Consider the following 24,292-nt stretch of genomic DNA (forward strand, 5'->3'; position numbering starts at 1 on the left):
AATTTTATCAGCACAGTACTGTATATCAATAGTGAACCTGAGGCATTTACTGTATATCAAAACAGGGTCAGTTACACTGCCATTGACGGCTGGAGGTGGCAGTGAATGACTTAAACTTTATTTGTTGAGAGTCAAATTACAAATGTGGTTACAACAACCAATACTGAACAATTATAATCAATTAAAAAAAAAACAGAATAATACAGAAAAATTTCCTTTGGCATTTTTATGATCAATCAATACGTTCATTCGATGGACCAATCAGTGGGAGGAAGACGAGGAGGAGGACCCGCCCCCTCTTCACTTCCGGGTTCAGCGGCTGAACGCGTGCCAAAACGTGTTGAGTGTTTTGACGGGGCGGACAATTTAAGCAAGCATGCAGCATCCGCTTTCTGCATTTGAAATCGTATGATGCTTGACAACTTCTTTGCACGTAACATTTATTTCAAAGCAGCGTCAGCAAACGATGTTCTACGTGGGAAAATACGCCCGCTCATGATTTGTGGAGAATGAGGTTAGACGGGGAGCTTATTGGTCATTGTAATTAGGGAAGCGTTGAGCTGAAATAATGTGACGTGAATGGGAAGATAATTGTTATGTAGGAGTGTTCAGCCAAACGGGGAGGAAACCATTCCAACAGCGAGCATCATCCACCCACAGTCCCACTCTCCGCGCAATGTTCCTGAACAAATGAAGCTTCAGCAGTGCTGTCTTCATCTGCACAGGATTCAAGGACGAGCGCGGTTACAGTAAGGTGAATAGAAGCCACTCTATTTACACTCATGTAAAGTGATCTCATTTAGTATTCGTCATGTGTATTTTTGTAAACTAAAGTCTACGTTATACTTTTGAAACATATATATGTTATCAGTAGACATTTACAAGAAAGCTACATATTGTTCATTTTTTTCATTTATTCAAAATATTTGATATTGTTTAGAGCCTCATGTATCTAAATCTAATGTTATATGATTGGTTTACTGTATTGGGAGCTGGTGTGTTTAATTTCTATCTTACATTTCCCCCCCTGTTTTGAGTTGGCATTTACAATATGTGCCCACATTTACAAATCTCATAACATTATACACCGGTAATCATTAGACTGAAAAACATTTCTGTAAAATCTCTTTATTTAAAAAATGGCTTGATATTATTTTTCTGTTTATTTTAATGGTGGCGGCAGGGTGGACGACTGGTTAGATAGAGCGTCAGCCTCACAGTTCTGAGGACCTGGGTTCAATCCCCGGCCCCGCCTGTGTGGAGTTTGCATGTTCTCCCCGTGCCTGCGTGGGTTTTCTCCGGGCACTCCGGTTTCCTCCCACATCCCAAAAACATGCATTAATTGGAGACTCTAAATTGCCCGTAGGCATGACTGTGAGCACGAATGGTTGTTTGTTTCTATGTGCCCTGCGATTGGCTGGCAACCAGTTCAGGGTGTACCCCGCCTCCTGCCCGATGACAGCTGGGATAGGCTCCAGCACGACCGCGACCCTAGTGAGGAGAAGCGGCTCAGAAAATGGATGGATGGATGGATTTTAATGGTTCATGATTATGTTCACACTTCTCATAAGTTTAGAACTAAAGAAGTAAGGCTTGTTTGGGGAAAGTCTTTTTTTAATCGATAAGTAATGCTAACATGACTTTACCAGAAGATTGTAGCACTTCCAAAAAGTCAACCAGATTGTTGTCACCTCTTAGTTGCTCTCGACCACGAGCTGAGTTTGCATTATATTTGGGTATTATTATGTATTCTAATAAAACAGCATTATGGACCTAAATTCGGTATTCCAGCTCTATTCCATAGAGGACTGCAAATTGTAGTTTTTGGAGTCAAATTTATCTGCCAGTGACCTATTTATTTAAGCACGAACACTGGCTGAATTTAACTTAAATGATGTTGCACTCACACAGAGGATAGTGTGCAAAATGGTGCTGCCCTGTTCATGTTTTTTCCACTCCGACGTAGATGAGGCAGCAGGTGTGGGCGAGATCTGCCGAGGCGAGTGGGCCTTAGTGTGTATGACATGGTGTGGGAGATGAGGACCGTTCTTCCGGTGAGTGGAAGCAGTGATGGAGGGGAGTCCCGCAGCCTCCATACGAAGGTGGGCCGAATGAAGAAGCTACTGGGGCTGAGGCCGAGTCACTCGGTGGACGCCCATGTGGACAGGGAGCCTGGGGTATGGCTGATGAGCTTCCAGTTGTTGGATTCTGATGAACAGTGTGCGGTAAGACCAACATAAACAGAAACACACTATTCTGGATGGGTATTACCAGTAACTTGCTGACTTTCTCTCGATATTCTGTCAGCCATCTTAAAACGTTAAGTCAGACTGACTGAGATCCATGGTTGTGATGTAACGGTGCTCGTACCTTCTCAAAGAAAAGAGGAATGTGGAACCTCTTTGGTTGGGGGCGGTGGAGGAAACAACGGAAATAAAAATAAATGCCAAACTGCGGTGATAATAAAACTTTCTTAACGGTACAAGCATTTTTTAAGTAATATTTTAACATTCTTAACAGTCATAGTGTAAAATGTAATTTACTGCAAAACGAAAAACACAATCGCACACACTACTTTGACGATATGTAAAGTAGGCTACGGTGGTCATAGTCTTACTGCTTTGAATGTGAGCTTGGGTGTACAGTATATCGTCCCTCGCTTTTTACAATTTTCCTTTATGAGGCTGCATATTCATTTGGAATAAGTGTGCACACGTGTTTTCCTTTGATGCTCGCTAAATGGAGGTCTTGCATAAATATTTCAGTGGGGCTGCGTGGGTTTTCTCCGGGTACTGTGGTTTCCTCCCACATCCCAAAAACATGCATGTTAGGTTATTTGAAGACTCTAAATTGCCCGTAGGTGTGAATGTGAGGGTGAATGGTTGTTTGTTTGTATGTGCCCTGCGATTGGCTTGCGACCAGTTCAGGGTGTACCCCGCCTCCTGCCCGTTGATAGCTGGGATAGGCTCCAGCACTCCTGTGACCTTTTGAGGATAAGCGGCTCAGAAAATGGATGGATGGATGGATGGACTTTCAAATTGTACGAGCCAGGGGCATCATTAGTTTTTATGGATAGGAGGGGACTTAGCCCTCAGGAGATGCACATGATGTGAGGGGATGTAGCGTGCGACCACAAAATTTCACAAACACCTGAGAAAGACTGAGAAATTGCTTTTTAACATTTTTGGACAGATTCTATGACAATACCATACTGGGTAAAAGTTAAATGTCACCATTACATTTGCATTGTTAGTTCAGTCTCTTTTTTAATACAGTACACAAACAGGAAGTATGTTTACAGCATTAACCACAAAAAAGGAAAAAAATATGTACAAATTGTTAAAGTTTATGCAAAACAGTATGACCACTGTGTTGTCATAAAATCAGCCAAGCCCATTATTTTCAATTAACTAAAAATTACAGAGAATAATTGCCCTTCGAAGAGTTAACAATGTAATCAAAATTAAATTAACAGCTGAAATCGCCAGCTACTTGGATGGGTGGAAGCATCAACGAATTCCGTCTGTTTTTAAGGGTGGCAGATCGGTCTATCACTCAGATGCTGAAGCGTCTTTTTCGATTGACATTACTGCAAGACTGTGAATTCTTCCTCTTCAAGATACATTGAAACATTTAATTAATAACCATAGATCATTTTACACTTGAGACTGTGTGAGTCCCGGGATGCACATGTCAACAATGAGTCGCTGCAACTCATCCTCACGGAATACAGATACAGTAATCCTCCGCTATATCACGGTTATTGCTTTGCGGTCCCGCTACATAGCAGCTTTTTATTACAGTTATTACTCTGTTTTATACTGTTTTTACAATATTTTTTGTTTTCCATTGCTCTTGCTCTCTCTCAGTATTTGTGTTTAGGCCTGTCATGCAAATTTTTTAGGATGATTAATTTTCCCCTAAACTATCACGACAAACAATAGTAACAATGTTTTTTATGTCGCTGATGTAATGATAGTAGAGCACAATAATTCAAGTACATCCTCTTTAAGAACAATTCCCTTTTAATTCTAATTGACAGTATAATGTGGAACAATAAATATATAAAAAATACAAATAAAACAGACTCAGGCTCTGTTTGCAAAAATTGCACTTCAACAAATAAAAATTTGGCACAGAGGTATAAACTACTACTGCCAATCAAGTTGGTGGGCAAAGGGTTCCATAATTGCAAGCTGACGAGAAACAAGAAATGTCGCAGTGTGTTTTTTTTTTTTTTGTTCCCAGCTGAAGACGTTGGGTGAGATGGTTGTGTTTAAAATAGATTTTGTCACTTTGAGGTTTTAAGTTGTGTTGTCTTTGTTGCGACTTCATACAAAGTTGACATACCAGCTCGTTGGTGTTAGCGGAATGGCCACAATCATCTGGCTTTAATCCAAAATGTTCCTGCCTCGTCGCGGTGACGTTAGGCTTTGGAACTAATTCCATAAACTGTGCAGCTACCAGGTCGCCATCAGAAAACTGAATTTATTACCAATGAATATGACATAATATGTCGATGTTCGGCTGAAGCCCCCCTAAAATAGGCCAAACGACGCTACAGGTACAACCTCAAGGACTCAGAGGTTCCTGCTCTTGGGAAGTCTGATTCTATTGTGAGTTTAGAGAGGTGACTTCCTTTTTGGGTTGGAGTACAAATCGTGAGCAGCAGACCTTCCATGTTGGACGGCCATTTTTCTAGCCCAGTGATGAAGTCACTTCATTTGTTTGAGTCTGCATTTTTATGTTGACGGTGCGTGCCTGTTGATATTAGTTAGTTGCATGAATCCATTGCATAGGAAAGAGAGGCAGTATTAAGTGGGTCTTTTTTTTTTTTTTTAACGCATGGTTAAAGAAGACATGATGGCTGGTAAGGAGGATCCTCTCCTAAATGGAAATCACTGATGCGGGACAGACGGTCAGAGACGGCAAATTTTTAACCTCAGGACAAATTAGGGTTTTCTGGCAAGCTTGGAAACAATGGGACACTACCGTATTCTGTTAGAGCGTGTCTCTAAACCTGACAAACTACTAACTCAAATTGTGAAGATTTAATTCAAGTAAAAAATATTCCTGTTCTTTACACTAAAATACATTTTATTAGAGATGTACAGTAATGTATACAGTATGTTGGGAAGCTAAATCTGTCTTAAACTGTAAATAAATGTTGTCAGATTTTTGTTAAGGAATTCTGGTTGTTCCACTTCAGTGCAACGCTTCAATAAGAACGTCATCACATCGCCAGTGGTGACTTTCTCAAGGAAAGGCCTATCATATTCCAGTGAGCGTACGGTGGATTTTGTGCTCAAGCAAGCCTTGTAAGCAAGTGTAATGCTTGAGGGAGCACAACTAACTTTGGCAATTTTCTTGTTGTTTGCTTGTCACCTACTCACCATTCAAGTGAGTAATCAGTAATAATTGCAGTCTGTTCTGTCTCTGTCTGCCCTTTTGTTTTCTTAGTGGAAAAGAAAGAGTGCATGGGCAAACATGAAAGAATGATGCTTGATTTATTGCTTATTCATGGCCGAAATCCCATTAAGGTAACAAAAGGCTCATTCTTGGACTCACTGGTGGCCTGCCTGATTAACATTTCATCTTGTCTGCTTGTTAGTGTTCTCATAATATGTAGCAGGGTTTTAATTTAGATGGATGCATTTAGGGTATGTTTACACATCCACAATTTAGTAAAAACCTGAATGCTTTTTTCCTTTGCGTTTTTGAGCAGATTAATGTGCAGGCGACAAAGTTGTCAAAAATGATCCATGATCACACAGACCTACCAACTTGGCAGAAAACTCTCGAATGTGCCTATCATACTAGGAGCTGCTAGTAATTCTGTGTTAAAAAAAACAACAACCAAAAACTGTAATGTGCACCAAATTATTATGATGATTTTTTTTTACTTGAAACTGCCTTTAAATGAGAGCAGTAGCAAGCACAAATGCGTTGTTGTTTTGGCTTACCTGCACTGAATACAGCATGATAGCAGATGATGTTTTTAGTCATTTTAAAAACTTGACATTTAAAAAAATTTTGAGAGAGTTTTTTTAATATACATTCTTCTTAATGGGATATGAGAATCTGCATGACTGTTCTGAACTCCTGTTTTAATGCCCTTGTTGTATTGGGCAACATAATGCTGCCTGGGGGAGTTGAGATACAGTATAGCATGGCTATATTTCTGCTCACTTGAAAGAACAACTAGCGTGCACTAGCATGATGACTAGGGTGCACTAGTAGAACAACATGTTACTAGTGAGGCCAAACTGTGCACCAGTTGACAACTGCCAAGTACTAGTATGGGTCATGCCATTCAAAAAGTATACTAAATATTATTATATATTAAATAATAATATACTAAATTATATCTAGTGCATTACCAGTAGTAGTTAATAGTAGCATGCAGATGTCAACTAGTGCACATTTTATTTTGTACAGTGGGGCAAAAAAGTATTAGTCAGCCACCAATTGTGCAAGCTCTACCTCTTATAAAGATGAGAGCAGCCTGCAATTTTCATCATCGGTATACCAAACCTATGAGAGAAGAAAAAAATCCAGAAAATCACATTGTCCAATTTTTCAATAAATTTATGAGCCAACTATGTTGGAAAATAAGTATTTGGTCAACAACAAAAGTTCATCTCAGGACTTTGTTATATACCCTTTGTTGGCAATGACAGAGGTCAAATGTTTTCTGTCTTCACAAGGTTTTCACACACTGTTGCTCGTATTTTGGCCCGTTCCTCCGTGAAGATCTCCTCTGGAGCACTGATGTTTTAGGGCTGTCGCTGGGCAACACAGACTTTCAACTCCCTCCAAAGATTTTCTATGGGGTTAAGATCTGGAAACTGGTTAGGCCACTCCAGGACCTTGAAATGCTTCTTACGAAGCCACTCCTTCGTTGCCCGGGCGGTGTATTTGGGATCATTATCATGCTGAAAGACCCAGCCATGTTTCATCTTCAGTTCCCTTGCTGATGGGAGGAGGTTTTCACTCAAAATCTAACAATACATGGCCCCATTCATTGTAGGTATGGTGCTCTTTGGATGCAACTCAGCATTCTTTCTCCTCCAACAATGACAAGTGGAGTTTTTACCAAAAAGTTATATTTTGGTTTCATCTGACCATATGATATTCTCCCAATCTCCTTCTGGATCATCCAAATACTCTCTAGCAAACTTCAGACGGGCCTGGACATGTACTGGCTTAAGCAGGGGGACATGTCTGGCAATGCAGGATTTGAGTCCCTGGCGGCGTAGTGTGTTACTGAGGGTAGCCTTTGTTACTTTGGTCCCAGCTCTCTGCAGGTCATTCACTAGGTCCCACCGTGTGGTTCTGGGATTTTTGCTTACAGTTCTTGTGATCATTTAGACCCCATGGGGTGAGATGTTGCCTGGACCCCCAGATCGAGGGAAATGATCTATTATACCTATTGCAGAGTCAGTCTTCCCAGCCTGGTGCAGGTCTACAATTTGGTTTCAGGTGTCCTTTGACAGCTCTTTGGTCTTGGCCATAGTGGAGTTTGGAGGTTGTGGACGGGTGTCTTTTATACTGATAATGAGTTCAAACAGGTGCCATTAATACAGGTAACGAGTGGAGGAAAGAGGAGCCTCTTAAAGAAGAAGTTACAAGTCTGTGAGAGGCCGAAATCTTGCTTGTTTTTAGGTGACCAAATACTCATTTTCCACCATAATTTGCTAATAAATTCATTAAAAATCAGACAATGTGATTTTCTGGATTTGTTTTTTTTCTTCTTCTCATTTTGTCTCTCATAGGTGAGGTATACCTATGATGAAAATTACAGGCCTCTCTCATATTTTTAAGTGGGAGAACTTGCACAATTGGTGGCAGACTAGTTGTTCCGCTAGTGCACCCCGGTCGCTCTTTCAGTGTACAAAAAATGCCATACCGTAGTGGAAGGCAGTTGTGGAAAAAATGGCACTAGTTAAGACATAGTTGTTGTACTAGTGCACCCTAGTTGTTCCACTAGTGCACTGTCTTGTGAGGACAAATTAGTACATAGTAATTAAGCGTGCTAGTAGGATATCGAATAAATGCTCAAACAGTTTTCCATACTGTAGTAGTTGTTATTCGCAAACTAGTTGCAGTCACTACAGACTAGTAGTATTACTCCAGTATTCTTCAATTGCTTCATGACACAATTTATCAACAATCAATTCCACACAATTGACATAAATCATTTCTCAATTATTATGCTTATCTCTATAAATGGCAGTTGTTTTTTTTCTGTTTTCAATTAAACAGTGCTGCGTACATTACCATTCCTTTTCTGTGTGTGTCTTACATATTGAGTCTGTCAAGCTAAAGTTCCTTTTGCAGATGACGACAAATCTGTTTCATGCTGTAGGTATGTCCGCGCCACTCCCCTGACACCACAGGGAGGTACACAAGCTACTCGCTGGTAGAAAAGTGTCGAAGCTGGATTATTTTGGAGGCAGCAGTGTACAAAACCCAGCATGTTGATGTTGGCCTGCTTACAGGGCTGGGCAACTTTGATGATCAAGAGGGCCACATATTTTATATTTCTCATATTCGCTGCGGTTGTTGACTTAGTTGTAACTGCACTCCAATTGTGGCAACAAATGAATGAGACTCTCCCTAATGGGGATGGGGCAGTGGTAAAAGGATAGAAATAAAGCATACAAATCAAATTTTATTGTGTTGGCTTGTCTCAGAACTATAGTACCTGTATAGCTTTTCTTCCAATAAAGCCCAAAATAGGGCTTTGGATTTGTGTTTACTGCCAACAAATGTACAGTGTGAGCTCAGATCTTTAAAACTGATTAGCAACAGAAAAGTAAAGAGTTTGTTTCCTTTTCATCTGGCTCCAGTATAAACAGCCCCCCTCTTTGAAACTCTTTTGTGTCTGATTTTGTCTGCTTCTCCTGTCTGGTTTTGTCAGCTTCTCCTTTGAAGACACGTGTGATGCGTTTCAAACTAATGCAACGAAGATAAATATTCGATATACTTTTGAGTTTGTGAGCTGTCGGAGCAATGCGCATCTTCTTTACTCAACGTGCGCCGCCATGCAAAAACGGTAACTGAGGGAAAAGGGCAGTTACCAATGGTGGGTTAAGCAAACTAGCTATTACTATTTACATCCCTACTGTATTGTTGAATTGCCGTGGTCGTTAAGAATATTGTTGCTGTTTTTGCCTGGCTGTGCTCTATCCATGTGGTTTAATGGTTTCAATGCAGATACCTGACAAGCTGTTGTTATCACAGACTTTTAGAGGGATTCAATTTGTCTGCACTGTGGGTGTTATAGCGTCACTTTTTGCGACAATAACCCCGGTTTTACATTTAACCATCATTGTGCTTATTCCAAGACTTTGTCGTTCATTTTTTGCTACCGATTTGAAGTTGTTGCAGTATTACAGTATTTAAACTGATATGGTGTTAATTTGACAACCTAGGAGTCTATATTATGTATAATTTTGAGGTGCAATATTGTTATTGCCTGTTTGAACGAACGTCTGTTTAAATGTTTTTGTGGAAACTGTCACTGCAGACAAATCTTTTCTGAACAAATGGTGTCACTGGTGAACATTTAATAGCGCTTAATGTCCCAGTCATTGGACTAGGTCACAAGCTAAATCCCAAGAATTGGTTGCGATGACTCTCAATTCGAGTGTTGTAATGAATGAGTCAGTTTGTCATGAGGGTTTTGCGGTGCACATGTGTGCAAGTTTGTCACAATGTTAAATTGGAGCTCACTTGGGTGGTGCAGAGAAAGCAAGTACGGTGTTACAGAGGTATTCAAGAAAAAAAATAATAAATTCCAAAGTTCTTACCATTTTATTCAATATCATGTTTGGTTGCTGATTAAATAACCACATATTAGCCTTGTTGATTAATTGTTTAATTTTATCGCTTACTTTCAGTTTATTGGTAGTGGTTTTTTTTCAATATAAACAATTTTTAAAGTAATTTTTTGGGGAAAAGCATTTAAAAAAAAGATGTTTGAGGGGAAAAAACTTGCAGCGACCGTGTTTCAAAAAGTGCGTACAGGCATTTACATAATTTGTAAATAAAAACCATATTTATTATACAACATCTATTCTTTGGACGTTGACGCAAGTTAATGCTGAGGGAAAGAAAACTGTTTCAACATTACCGTAGTTTGGTATCAAGAGAAATCAATTCGCTTTTTGCATTTGCTTTTTCTGCAAAGAGGAAAAATTGATTCAAAAAAAGATTTTGTTTTAAGGCAATTCCGCCTAACCCTAGTGTGTGTTGTGTACACTAACATGAACATAATATTTACCGCTACAGGACCCAGTGCAGGAATGGGGGGAGGAAGAGGAGAACGGCGCTGTGTTTGGCATCACGCTGTGCCGAGAGCCCGTCGTGCCAATCGCAGAAATGGCCATGGCGGCAGACAGCCATGTCCACTACCGCACAGTAAAGCTGCGCAGGCTTAAAGCTGGCACCCTGGAGCACTTTGTCACCCATCTTCTGGATCCCGAGTATCAAGAGCCTGACTACGTCCATGTCTTCCTCTCCACCTACAGAGCCTTTACCTCTACCAGTAACCTTATTGAGCTGCTTTTTCAAAGGTGAGAATCTCGCTCTCGAGACTTGTTGAACTGGGACAAACATAAACCAAAATGTGGGATTGATGCTCGTCTGCTCGTCTATATATTCAGCCATTGTTACCGTTTTACTCAAAGGTCTTCAGTTTGGAATCAAATATACTACTCTATTATCATTCTGGTTATTTATCAAAGAACATTGCAAAATGTGCAGCTCAAAATAGATTTCCCATATTGTTGTGATGAATAATAACAATTCCGGCAGTTTTATATTATTGTTATTCATTTAATTTGAATATACACTCACTGGCACAATATTAACAAGATCCAATACAGTTATGGTTTGCTCGTCTTTCACAACAATAACCAAACTATTGAACAGTAGTAAACTTAGTATGAAGTAGTGCAAGTTCAACAACACTGCAATTTACAACCGCAATAATAAAGACTGTTTAATGAATTGTTAAGGCATGTACCGCTTGTTTGTGCAGATGTACTTAATATTGTGGCCCGTGATATTAGCTTGGCCCTTCGTAAAGTACATAATCCAACAGACAAAATAAATATTGCATTGGTTCAATATATGTGCGCTACATAGTGTAACTGGAAACGTTTGCTTTATGTTACCTAATTTAAAGAATAGTTCAACGCTATAGCGCAGTCTGTTCTGGAACAATGTTTGACTTCCCGATTGTTCGAATTCCAAACGAATTTTTCCCATAGGTAATTTTCACTTCAAGGGTCGAACTGTCTCCATCATAAAACTACAGGCATCCGTAACCGATATACATGTGTAAAAACCTGCTAACAACATCGACATTAATGCGTTGAAACGATAAGATACGTATTACATTACATAATGTAATGTAGTACATATGACCTGACAGTAGGCTGGTAGTCCAGGTATGCCTCACCTGGTTGCACTGCCTGCCAGGTGAGCCATACTTCAACGTGGCTATCGGACACCTTCATGGCGTCATTCCAACTATGTGTAGCGAAACCTCTATTGAAATGCTGCAATGTATCTATGACGTGTATTCTTTTGAAGTCAACAAAGATGTTTCTGTTTTTCCTTCACCATTGAGCTTCGTCAGTGAGGCTCAGGAGACAACAATAAACTGCATGGTTCCGACTCTTGATGTTATGATTTCTAGAATTGTAAAGTTTTACCAGACAACTTTGCTCTTCTTTTTCTACATGTCGCTATTTGTTGGGGGTCACGTGCCAATACAAGTGAAGATGTAATGTTATTTGTCAAACGGTCACCCTCATACATGTGCTGCTGGTGGCAACAGGCTTTCCGTCAGTCTGAGGACACTCTTGGATCATAAACTTCCACCTTTGTCTCACAGGATTTTGTTCAGGATGTTGTTAAATTGAACACAACCTGCATTATATCCACATTTTATACTGTATGAATAATTTTTTAATGAAAACAAATCTAATTCTTTGAGTGATTTTCTTGCTTTGCCTGGCACATTTATTGTTTTGTATTCTGATGCCATTAAGTTGAGACAACAACAAGAGTAACAACATGGTGCAGTCCCACTATTGATATCGTTATGATGCCTGACCAAAACCTTTGTCTGGTAATACGCTCCAGATGAAGGTCTCTCTTTGGAAATGTCCTGTAGTACTCTGCATCCTGCTGAGTGGTTGCAGCGTATCACAGAACGTATTCAACCGATACTCGAAGATCAACAGTGACATAACTCATGTGAACATCACAATAGGTTGTACATTCAGTCAGCACAACGACCTCTTAAGTTGTGACTGAAGTGCTGAAGTTCAACTTCAGTTTTCTTCTCTTGTGAATGATGATACTGTAAAGCTGTCAACAGGTAAGACGTTAAGGCAGCGGCAACATGGAAATGAGATGCATGTTTAACATTTCAGTTCAATTGATCGTACAGGTAAATGATGTGAGATGAAGACAAAATAACACAAATAGGTCTCTATCCAAATCATTAATCCTAACAAATACTATTTCCCTTTTTCTCAGCGACGACTCAAACGGCATCTCCTTGCAAAGGTGAGCGCATTAACTTTGTTCATTTGGATTTGCCATCAGTCCACTTGAATTGGACATTGCAAGGCTTCATTGTGTTTCTGTAATCAAACCATAATATAGAAAAAGACTTGACTAGAATTTCTATTTTGCTCATTTCGTCTTTAGTGCATTGCTCCCAGTAATCAAGCTGTGGTTGGGGGAATACAGTGCAGACTTCCACGAGCCCCCTCAATATCAGGCTCTCCGGCTCTTATGTGCCAACTTGCGCCGGCGCCTCTGTTTTAGGCGCTTGGCTCAGACTGCAGAGAGTTTGCTGAAGTCGCACCAGGAACGAGGTAAAGGAAGCTTTGCTAACTGGCTACAACCAACTGCTTATTCACTCACAACCGCAGCAGCCAACACACAAACTACAATCACTATCTAATGAAATCCCATAATGTAATAATGATTTCTTTTGAGGCACGGCTCTAAATTGCCCGTAGGTGTGAATGTGAGTGCGAATGGTTGTTTGTTTATATGTGCCCTGCGATTGTCTGGCAACCAGTTCAGGGTTTACCCCGCCTCCAGCCCGATGATAGCTGGGATTGGCTCCAGCACGCCCGCGACCCTAGGGGGAGAAGCGGCTCAGAAAATGGATGGATGGATGGATGGATGGCTGGAGTTCTTTTGATTGTCACTGCCAGAGAGGTATTCAATTAAATGGTTGTTACTATGGTTGCACAACTGCTGTATCATTCTGGGGGCATAGTTGAACGAGAACGCGAGACACGTTAATTTGCATAATGTGCCCATACCATCTTGGTCTTATACGAAACCATATTTTAAATACCAGGTGTATATATGTAGGCGGCACGGTGAACGACTGGTTCGCACATCTGCCTCGCAGTTCTGAGGACCGGGATTCAAATCCCGGCCTCGCCTGCGTGGAGTTTGCATGTTCTCCCCGTGCCTGTGTGGGTTTTCTCCGGGTACTCCGGTTTCCTCCCACATCCCAAAGACATGCATAATAGGTTAATTGAAGGCTCTAAATTGCCCGTAGGTGTGAATGTGAGTGCAAATGCTTGTTTGTTTCTATGTGCCCTGCGATTGTCTGGCGAAAAGTTCAGGGTGTACCCCGCCTCTCGCCCGAAGAAAGCTGGTATAGGCTCCAGCACGCCCGCGACCCTAGTGAGGAGAAGCGGTAAACAAAATGGATGGATTGATGGTGTATATATGGGTTAAACATAATGAGTTCTGGGACTAATGTCTCTTTGTTGGTCACATTTTATGCACACTTTGCAGGAGAAACATAATCAAGCTCAGTATCTTGACCATCACAACAAAAACAGCCTTGTTTTCTAACATTCTTGAATAAATGTGATGTACGTACTGTGCATGCAGAGGGTCTGCTGTATTCTGGGCTTTATTCCAAGAACCTTTTTAAAGGCAGAATGTCTGTCACATATCTTTTATTGGATCACATTAGACTGTGCAGGAGTACCTAATTTTTGATGAGCATGTATCTATGATGTCCTGTTGACACGGCAATGAAATAATCACTGTCTTCCGTTGCCTTTTGATACTTGACATCTTAACTACATGTGGCCTGTCCAGCGTGTGTTTATGTGATTCACGCTTACATTTGTTTGACAGATCGCAGTCAGTTTACGTCAGTGGATGACAGGGGACTGCTCTGCAAGGAGGAAGACACAGACGTGTTTGTGACCTTCGCTGTCACAGATGTAGCAGAGCAGCTTACCAGATTGGACATGGTGGGTTTTCTCACCACTGGTTTTGCTTTCTTGACAAGTACTATGAATGAAAATTTCAGTCTTTGTTATTAATGTTTCTTTTCTAGGAACTTTTTGTCCAAGTGTTGCCATTCCACTGCCTGGGCTGCGTGTGGTCACAACGAGACAAGAAGGAAAACCACAATCTGGCACCCACCGTCCGTGCCACCATTTCCCAGTTCAATGCAGTCACCAACCTCGTCATCACTTCACTGCTTTGCCCGTCTTCTCCGTGCCCCTCCACCTCGTCTCCCATCTCATCACCCAGCTCCTCCTTGAGCTTCCTCTACCCTTCGAGCGCTCAAGGCCCACCTCACTCCTCTCAAACCGGTCCTTCCTGCAGAGCAGGCATCATTGAGAGGTGGATCAATGTGGCACAGGTCAGTGTGTGGAATAGAAGCACGCTTTGATGACATAAAGAGACAGAACCGCGCTCCAACCATTTTCTCATGCTGGCTTCTTGCAGGCGTGCAGGCAGCTGAAGAATTTTTCTTCCTTATGGGCCATCCTGTCCGCCCTGCAGTCCAACGCTGTGTATCGCCTCAAGAAGACCTGGATGGCTGTGAGCAAGTGAGCAACCTGCAAAACGCTTCAACCACTCTGTAGGAAAATACAAATCAATATATTTACAAAGGTTGAACATGTTAAATGGCAATTTCTACTTTACATTTCAATTGCAATCTGGATCAGGTCCAAATGAAACTTGGTTTGACACGACAGCTTCTGATTCTGCATACAAATAACCAGATTCACACACATTAAAAAAACACGTGGTAATCGTGGATTTAGTTGTGGATTTGAAAAACGCGTCCAAATAATTTTGAGACATCTCCCCCCATAGATGAAAGCTATAACCATCTTGGTGTAAGTCAGAATATGATATTTTGGCTTTTTATGCTTGCATTTTACTGCCTCAGTCAAGTTGACTTCAGGAAAGGAGCCAACAATGTCTTTATGTCCCGTTTTCAGTGAAAGCATGGCTACCTTTAAGCATCTGTGCGAGACATTTCCTGATGAGAACTGTGTGCTGGCCAATCGAGAGATCCTGACAAAGGCAAGTAACATTGTGTACTTTGATACTACTATCAATAATACTGCTACTTTGATACTACTACAACCAGAATGGAAACTTTTTTTTTTTTAGTTTCGTGTGTGTGAAAATTGGCTTAAATTGTGTTGGTGATGCAAGAAGACAATCAAAACAGACTTAAACTATAAAAATATATATGTAAGATTAACAAGACAAACTTTAGATATTTTATAATATATCTAAAAAAATAATAATGTTATCATATTTTCATTATTCCACAAACAGAAGAACAAAAATCATGTAAAACACAAATTACCATTAAACTAGCAAGTCACACATTTATTAAAAAAAAAATAATAATAAATAAATAAAAAAAATTGCTTAGTGGTGTACTTTTCTCATTGTGTGCCTAATCATTGTGTGGACAGTAACTGTGTGCACCGGGCCTTTGCCAGGTGATCCTCTTGTCAACACAATGGCTTTTTTGTTTGATCTTTATTTTACATCACTTGATGAATATCTAGGTTCCAGTTTCATCTATTTCTCAGCCTGTATTATCCTCAGCGTTTGTGCGTGTGAGTAAGAACTATGTATTGAGGGAGATTCCATTCATCAGCAACCCATAGAAATAGCAAGACTGAAAACCCTGCGTGCGAGTTCCTTTCCTGACTCACCCTTTCACACCCAGCACCACCCTGTCAGTAGGTGCACAAGCAGGGAAAGAACAGTTATGTAATATTTCTGTTGTGTTGTTATCTACCACTCCCTGCATTTTGTCACATGGGCCTCATGTGTGCCATTACGGTATTCAGTCAAAGCTGACCTGTATTTTTCTACAGGGTGGGAGTCGGCAAGAGGTCATTTGCAGCTCGAGGTTGCGCCCTCTCTGTTCCAAACATAAATACACCAATCATTTACTTGATTTTTCATCAAACAGAATGAATCAATGTGTCACTGAAATCAAAGGGTGATTATTTAACTGGGTGGCACGGTGGACGACTGGTTAGCACGTCGGACGACTGGTTAGCACGTCTGCCTCACAGTTCTGGGAACCGGGGTTCAAATCCCGGCCTCTCCTATGTGGAGTTTGCATCTTCTCCCCGTGCCTCATCCGACCATCAAGATGGCCATGACGACAGAGCTAAAGAATCCTTCCCGGAGTGCCAGAGAAGGCTAGCAAAGTGCGTTCGACTCCAGAGGTTTTACTTCATAGGGGAAAACTTGTAGTTTGGATTGGAAGTACAGTGGAACCTCGATTAAATGACCCCAAAATAACGGATATCGAATAAAACAGACAGTCGGTAATGAAGAATGCGTCCAAAAATAGTTGCCATTTCTCACTTAAAATGCTGTTGACAAATTCTGTTATTTCCAGAATTGGCTGCTGTTGTTTACTGGTGCTGTGGCACAATGCAGGCGGAGAATAGGAGGGACGTGTTTCCAGGTCACAGATGTACAATATGACTAAATTGAATTCCAAAAGATGTGCTTCCTGTGCCTACATGGTAGCCATGTTGAATGTGGGGCATTGACATTGTGATGATGGTTAAATCTATTGTCTATTGTGCATAGAGCACTGGCAGAGAGAGCAAGAGCAGCATGGCTGTGGTGTTAACTCTGAGGAATACAAAATACAAGTCTTTGGGGTCTGGAACATCCTATTTTTGGTACAGTAACAGTTTTTTGGGTCAAGCCATTTACCTATAGCAACAGATTTAGAACTAGGAAGCACACTAATTCCTCACGGCTCATGAAAGTGACCTGCCTATGATGAGTACTGTATGTCAACAAAGTCACCAATACCATGCACACCAGTCTGGTAAGTTTAGAAGTGGTCAGGTATATATGTGAAACTTTACATTTTCAAGCTTTTTTACATATTTATTTACAATACCTTTTGTACTCTACTGGGTGTCTTGGGCCATGAAAAAAACCCTTACAAAAAATTATTTTGTACTGTACAGTAATATGGGTCCATAGGGCCTAAAAAAAGTGCTTCAATGTAACAGACAATCGGCTGAATCGGACGATGATTAGTCTGTTTTATGGAGGTTCCACTGTTTATCTTTTGTGACATCAGTTCTGGAATGTCTCTGACACATCTCAGCTGCTTAAAGTACACAAAACTTGTCCTATAAGGTCATTTTCTGGGACTTTGTGTAAATGTTCATAACATCATATCTACTGCAGTGATTTTCTTCACTTCTGAGCAACTGAACATTGCCTTGTTGTCTTTAGAAGCATAAAAGTGGTATCGTACCTTACCTGGGCTCCTACCTGACTGTCCTTATGATGCTGGACACGGCTCTCCCTGACTCTGTGGAGGTGAGTAGAAATCACACACGGAAGACCACCTGTTTAGAATAGATTTTTTTTTTATGCCACTTAACTGCAGTATTTAAATACTTGCTGTTCTCTCCTGTCGAAAGGGTGGACTCATCAACTTTGAGAAGCGCAGACGGGTAGGTTTCGCCCTCTAGTGGTGCCTCACTTTAAACTCTTTTTGTCAACTGGCTGCTGACTTCATTATTTTCCCAAAATAATAATATTTGCTGTCTCAATATTTGCTTTAGGAGTTTGAGATTCTCTATCAGATTCGTCAACTACAGGCTTCCTGTTCTCACTATCAACTTCCTGTGAACTGTCGCATAACCAACTGGCTGCAGGCGCACAAGCTCATTCTCACTGATCAGGAGAGGTTAGAACACTTTGCCATGCTGTCAGTACAATGCAGAGACAAACAAGGGACACACTCATGCTGATTAATCATCTTTTTCTTCTGGCCTGAAGTTATGAACTGTCTCGTGAGCTGGAACCTCCCGTCGATCCATGTCCCACTTCTCCCAATTTTCGGAGCAGTCGATTGCTAACTAAGAAGCTCATCTCGTAAGTATAGTGCTTAATCTCCAATTACGTGCTGCAACTTCACATCACATTGCACTTGCTATCTGATGTAATTTTTCAGACTCAGTTTTTCCTCCAAGCTGTTATTGTATTTACACAAAAGTACATAAGTTACCTTAAAATTGTACCTAAATAAGTGTTGGACAACAAATCCCTCTAAAAGATTCATCAAATGTATTGTACTGAAAAATAAAATCCAACTGGTATGTACTGTACTTGATTTAAAAATAAAAAAAATAATAAAAAATGTTCTGGTTTGAACATTTAACTAAGTGGTGTTTTTTTTTTTTAGCCACAAGAGGGAGACCACATACCACATTGAGATTCGCTTTGTCTTTTGTCTTTTTGCCAGCACACCAGCTTATTAGAAAGACTTCTCAGTTTCATACGGAGCAGTTTGACATCATTGTGTGAACTCACGCACTGTCAATCAAAACTGAGTTGTATTGTCTTTGTTAAGGCAGAACTTGTGATTACAACTCTTGAATTGGATGTTATAAGATGTGATCATGACGCTGCGGTTGGTCAGTGTATACCTTTATCATTCTTCTAAGAGAAAACATGTATTACCAGGTCACAAGCAACCAGTGACCGTTCTCTGCGGAAGACTCACACCGACCAGATGAGTGTGTCGTCTTCAAGCTCCAGCAGTTCAGACATGGACGACCTCAGCATCCCTCATTCATCCCCACTCAGACTCAAACTCAAGGTAGGAGCACTTGAAATTGTTGCTGTGTATACATTTGGAAAAGAAAAAAGAAATGAAGCCACCAACAATTGCTACTAATTTGAAGGAGACGTATTTAAAAAAATACTATATTTAATCAAATCAAATAAAAATACAATTGAAAACCTTTTTCAGAAATAGATATTTAGTACTTGTTTGTTTGATTTCACACTGGATGGTTGGGCAGGGGCGGCACGGTGGCCGACTGGTTAGAGCGTCAGCCTCACAGTTCTGAGGTGCGGGTTTCAATCCCCCGTCCCCGCCTGTGTGGAGTTTGCATGTTCTCCCCGTGCCTGCATGGGTTTTCTCCGGGCACTCCGGTTTCCTCCCACATCCCAAAAACATGCATTAATTGGAGACTCTAAATTGCCCGTAGGCATGACTGTGAGTGCGAATGGTTGTTTGTTTCTATGTGCCCTGCGATTGTCTGGCAACCAGTTCAGGTTGTACCCCCCCCTCCTGCCCGATGACAGCTGGGATAGGCTCCAGCATGCCCGCGACCCTAGTGAGGAGAAGTGGCTCAGATAATGGATGGATGGATGGTTGGGCAGGCTCCACAGAGACCTGGCAACTATTTGTATACAAATAAAATGTTCATTTTTCCATAACGCTCTAATCATGAAAAGTTGGGGATACTGTATTATATTGGGCTTTTGGATGAAAATTCATAATAAACCTAAAATGCACTATAACCTTTACAGGTCAACTTAATTTTGACTGCTCTAAATTTTTAAACCTGTCCAACTTTTTGGCATTTCTGTGCTTTTTGCGCTACTTGCTGTTCTCTAGCATGAAGTCAAACGGCAAAACTCCCAACAGGTGTTTGATTCATGAATCGACCAATACATTTCCAAGGACGTCCTCGTCAACGTGTGAACATCATGATGAAAAAGACTCTTCTTCTACCGCTTCTCATTGAACCAGGAATTGTATGGGTCTATTCATGAATAACACACCTGCCCTGAATTTTGCCATTCAGCTCCTTTCCGGAGAATAGCAAGTTGTGCTAAGCGTGCTGAAACTATGAACAGTTGGACACAGGCATTCAAAGGTTTACCGGTCTAATTAAGATCACTTGTAAAGATAACAGTGCAATTTAGATTCATCCTGAAAGTTCACCCAAAAGCTGAATATCTCTAACCTTTTGTGAGTAAGGCATGTCCCCTTTTACTAATGAAGATCTGACTACTTCCCCTTAAAAAAATGTTTTTGTTCAATTTCCTCCATCTACAGTCACTGTCCAGCTCAATGCTCAACATCACGGAGGACTACGCCTCCATGTCTTCTTCCTCCTCCTCTTCTCCCATCCTCTCCAGCTCCTCCTGCAGCTCCTCGCATCCCGACCTGAGCTGCTCCTCTTTGGCGCTAAGGTCGGACTCCTCCTCATCCCCCTGCAGCGTCTCCACGCAGTCTGTGCTGCCCGTTTACAACAAACAGCTTGCCGACTCGTGTATCATCAGAGTCACCTTGGAGTGTGTAAACAACGGCAACGTCTATAAAAGCATTCTGGTGAGGGACAGCATGTTGAAAATTGTCTCCTTCTATACAGTATTGGGCAACCACAAGTTTTTGTTTTAGTGACCTTTTTCAGTCATTTAGACATAGTAAGTAGGACATACGCTGTTAGCAGAATTGTGCAACAACTCTTTGTGGCATGTGGTGCATGGGCCAAGGAAGAGCCCGTTCTCTCTCGGTGAGGGTCTGGATATAGGTGCAGATTGAATGCAATTTATTTTTACCATTTGAAATGTTAATGGCTCAACCCTTCTGTTCGTCATCCTCCATAAACCAGCCTACTAACGAAAGAACAGATGAATACAACACTGCCATGACTTTCCCTTGCCTGTGCACGGTGCTCTATACTGTATTGTAAATTAAAAATCAAATTCTTAAAGAATAAAACACACTTTCGAGTGAGTTTTTTTAGAATGAACCTCAAATGCACCTTAACCTTTACAGGTGAACTTAATTTGACCTTGTGTTAACTTTGGAATGCAGTTCAATGTTTAGCTACCTTTTGCACAACTTGCTTAACCTTGGTTAAGAACAAGAACCACTGGCTAAAGTGGCACAGCGTGTCGTCAGTGTCACTATTTTCACGGATCAAAGACCTGCTGTGAATTTTGCCGTTGAGCTCCTTGCTAGAGAACAGCAAGTTGTGCAAAAAGTACTGAAACATTCAACAACAGGACTTGTGCATTCCAAAGACTGCACGAGGTCAAGTTAAGTTCACCTGTAAAGGTTAAGGTGCATTTTAGGTTCATCCTAAAATTTCACCTCCACTTTGTGTGAGCAGTGTACGTATACAATATAGAATAGGTATGAATAACAACTATGATGTAACAGCTTGAGCACTAAAATTCTGTATGGTTACAAGTAGAAACATCAGGGATTTACTTAGAAACCTACAATGAACTGATACTTGATGCATCTTGAATGTAGCACAGTGGGTCTTCTTTGACAAATTACTGTGATTTTTGTCCCTCAGCTGACCAGTCAGGATCACACACCTCAGGTCATTCAGAAGGCTCTGGACAAACACAACCTGGAGGAGACCTTCAGCTGTCAGGACTTTATCCTCTGCCAGATGCTCAACAATGGAAACGGTACAAGTTCATACAATATAATAAGTTCATAATCATTTCACCACAGATACAGTGGTACGTTGACGAGTGCGCCAATTTAGGAGTTTTCCAAATCACGCACGTCACTCTGTTGTTGTCTTTGTGTGTGGGGTGGGGGGTGCAAGTGCTTCCGCGCACAATCCCATAATTGGAGATAAAAACTCGGTCAAAGGACCAATTTAACTTGTGAGTCAAGGTACCGCTTAACAGTGTAGGCTGGAGACATGTAAGGGCAAGGTGAACATGACATCATTTGTTTTTCAGAGCTCCACTTCCCCGACAACGCCAACGTGTATTACGCCATGTGCACCACCTCCGACTACAACTTTGTCCTGCATCAACGCTGGAGGAGCCACGGGAGACACGCGGGCTCCTCCTCCAGTCCTGTTGTGCCACCCCGTGCCCGCCACGCTAAGTGACAAACGGCTGTCGAACGAGATTCCTAACTCACAGCAGCTTTGTTTGGTTTGGCATGCGAGCCACCCGGACTCCTCCGAGCTGTGCTTAGATGTCTTTCGTCAGTGCCTCGGCTGCATTCAAACATCAGGACTTCGGACCTGCTCCAGCTCAGCAAGCGCCAGCCCTCTCATAAAGCGTGTTTGGAGCTTTTGCACAAGTAGATGTGGTCTCAATGGGACTCGGCAAATCGAAGCGAGCTGCTCACTGCAACCTGCGTTGATTTGTGAACATTCTGCAAGTCGTGCAAGTGCATCGGACCACCGTCTTAAACATTGACATCTGATTTTAGTGTTTATTGTTTTGTTTTAGTGTTACTTTCAATCAACTTAAGTATTGAATTGACAGTATTCTGCTTGGCAGCATTGTTTTGTTTAATTTTGCATGTGAACATGAGCAGACTAGTACGATATGAAGGATGAACGCTAATGTATGCCGCTGTCAAGTGAAGGAAATAATGTGCTTTTGTAGTTGTGCTCTTACTGCTTTTTTATATTGTATCTACAATGGAAGACTGCTGATTGAGTTGAGGTGATGTTACGAGTCCAAGATGGCATCCTTCATGTGTGATGACATGAACGTGGTTAGCGTGGAGGATGGTTCTTGTATGTGAAAGATGAAGTGTCCAAGTAAGTGAAATGACATGCCAGTAATGTTAAATCCTTGCGTTTCAAACTGTTGAAATTGCCGACCCTTTTTGCAATTAATTTTGAAATACTGCTAAAGTGCGTGCAGGTTTGTGCAGGAATTTGTTTCACTGGCTTAAGCTTGAACATGTTTTTTTAATTTATTTATTTCAGTTTTTCATCTGACTGTTTGCATACTTCTATTTAAGCTTGTCTGCGTATATTAATATTTTATTTCCTTTTTAAAAAAATTTCCCCAAGCTCTTAATAATTAGAAATACTGGCTAATAAAGACATTTTCGTATTTATTATAATGCTGGGAATAATTTGATCTAAAAATTATAGACGGACCATGAGCTGTACACTATTTAGGTGAGCGTAATGGGACAACAGGCTATTATGCCAACTGAATATGGACTAAATTATTATATAGACTGACAACTGATAATAATATTGTATAAAGTCAGATAAACACTATTTGGACACTTTATTCATTTAGAGTCTAATGGGCAAACTATGGCCCGCGGGCCACATCCGGCCCGCCAAAAATTGGTACAGAATCGCCCAAATCATATGAAAATCATGACTGCATTCATTTGACCTTGTCCTGTAATGCCCAGTGGTTCCACCAGGTTGTGCTGAAATGCCCAGTGGTTGCACCAGGTTGCGCAGTAGGTACAGTAATACATTGGCTTGACTTTGGCTGCTCTGTTTTTACTCTGCTTCCGCTCTGAACCCTTCTTCAACCATCAGTAGGCCAAAGAAAAGAAAAGTCGACAGTGAGTGCCGAGTGTTTAATATAGAATGGACTGCTAAATACTGTTTCACTGAAGTCCGGTCAAAGGCTGTATGTCTAATTTGTTAAGAAACCATTGCGGTTTTAGAGGAATATAACATCAGCTGTCACTTTTCTACCAAGCATCCTGATTATGCTAACAGCCAATCAACGCAGGAACTGATGGTTATGGATCAGCGGTTAAAATACAGCAAAACACCTTTATTTGACAAACTGCCATCAAAGATTCAGTCACACAAGACCCTGAAACAGCACCACGGGAGCTGCAGATGGAACTGATTGATCTCCAATGTCATACTGTCTTAAAAGAGAAATTCTACTCTCAAACTGGATGAGTTTTATGCTTCACTAAGTGCAGACAAATTTCCCAAAATCTGGAAGATTGCACAGAGGATGGTGGTGGTGTTTGGTGTGTGAACAGACTTTTAGTGTGATGAACTCCCAACAAAACATCCTACTGATCCCAGCTGAGTGATGAACACCTCAGATGTGTTCTGAGAATTGCCACAACAAAACTAACACCAGACTTTGATGCACTGGCAAAAATAAAAAGGTGATCAACAAAACAACACTGTTCCCATTATAAGTAAATGTAAGTAGTAACACTACAATGCCTATTTGTTTGTTTGTTTTATTTTTTATTTTTTCATATGTAAGGATCTGGTCCTGACTTGGCCCGCCTGTCAAATTTGAAGTCAATTTGGCCCCTGAGCCAAAACGTTTGCCCACCCCTGAGTCTTAGGCCATTACACCTATAGGAAGCGAACTTTTGTGAAATAAAAGTAAAAGTGTC

At 41.0% G+C, this 24,292-nt stretch overlaps 1 protein-coding gene across 1 annotated transcript; it reads left to right on the forward strand.

Moving 5' to 3' along the window:
- The first annotated feature begins 310 nt into the window (after positions 1-310).
- On the forward strand, positions 311-24,292 carry rgl3a (ral guanine nucleotide dissociation stimulator-like 3a). The gene is made up of 17 exons (XM_061769689.1): positions 311-754; positions 1,967-2,225; positions 10,297-10,580; positions 12,559-12,588; positions 12,733-12,902; positions 14,200-14,318; positions 14,405-14,716; positions 14,803-14,906; positions 15,306-15,390; positions 17,605-17,691; positions 17,796-17,828; positions 17,940-18,064; positions 18,157-18,252; positions 18,844-18,979; positions 20,231-20,506; positions 21,486-21,603; positions 21,886-24,292. The coding sequence occupies exons 2-17, from the start codon at positions 2,025-2,027 to the stop codon at positions 22,038-22,040; spliced, it is 2,331 nt and encodes a 776-aa protein (XP_061625673.1). The 5' UTR covers positions 311-754; positions 1,967-2,024; the 3' UTR covers positions 22,041-24,292.

The sequence above is a fragment of the Phyllopteryx taeniolatus genome, chromosome 4, assembly GCF_024500385.1.
Source record: "Phyllopteryx taeniolatus isolate TA_2022b chromosome 4, UOR_Ptae_1.2, whole genome shotgun sequence".
NCBI classification, from domain to species: Eukaryota; Metazoa; Chordata; class Actinopteri; order Syngnathiformes; family Syngnathidae; genus Phyllopteryx; species Phyllopteryx taeniolatus.

Coding starts and splice junctions, on each gene's coding strand:
- rgl3a (XM_061769689.1), top strand. CDS start 2,025: ATGGTGTGGGAGATGAGGACCGTTCTTCCGGTGAGTGGAAGCAGTGAT. Junction 20,507..21,485: donor ACGTCTATAAAAGCATTCTG/GTGAGGGACAGC, acceptor TTTGTCCCTCAG/CTGACCAGTCAGGATCACAC. Junction 21,604..21,885: donor GATGCTCAACAATGGAAACG/GTACAAGTTCAT, acceptor TTTGTTTTTCAG/AGCTCCACTTCCCCGACAAC.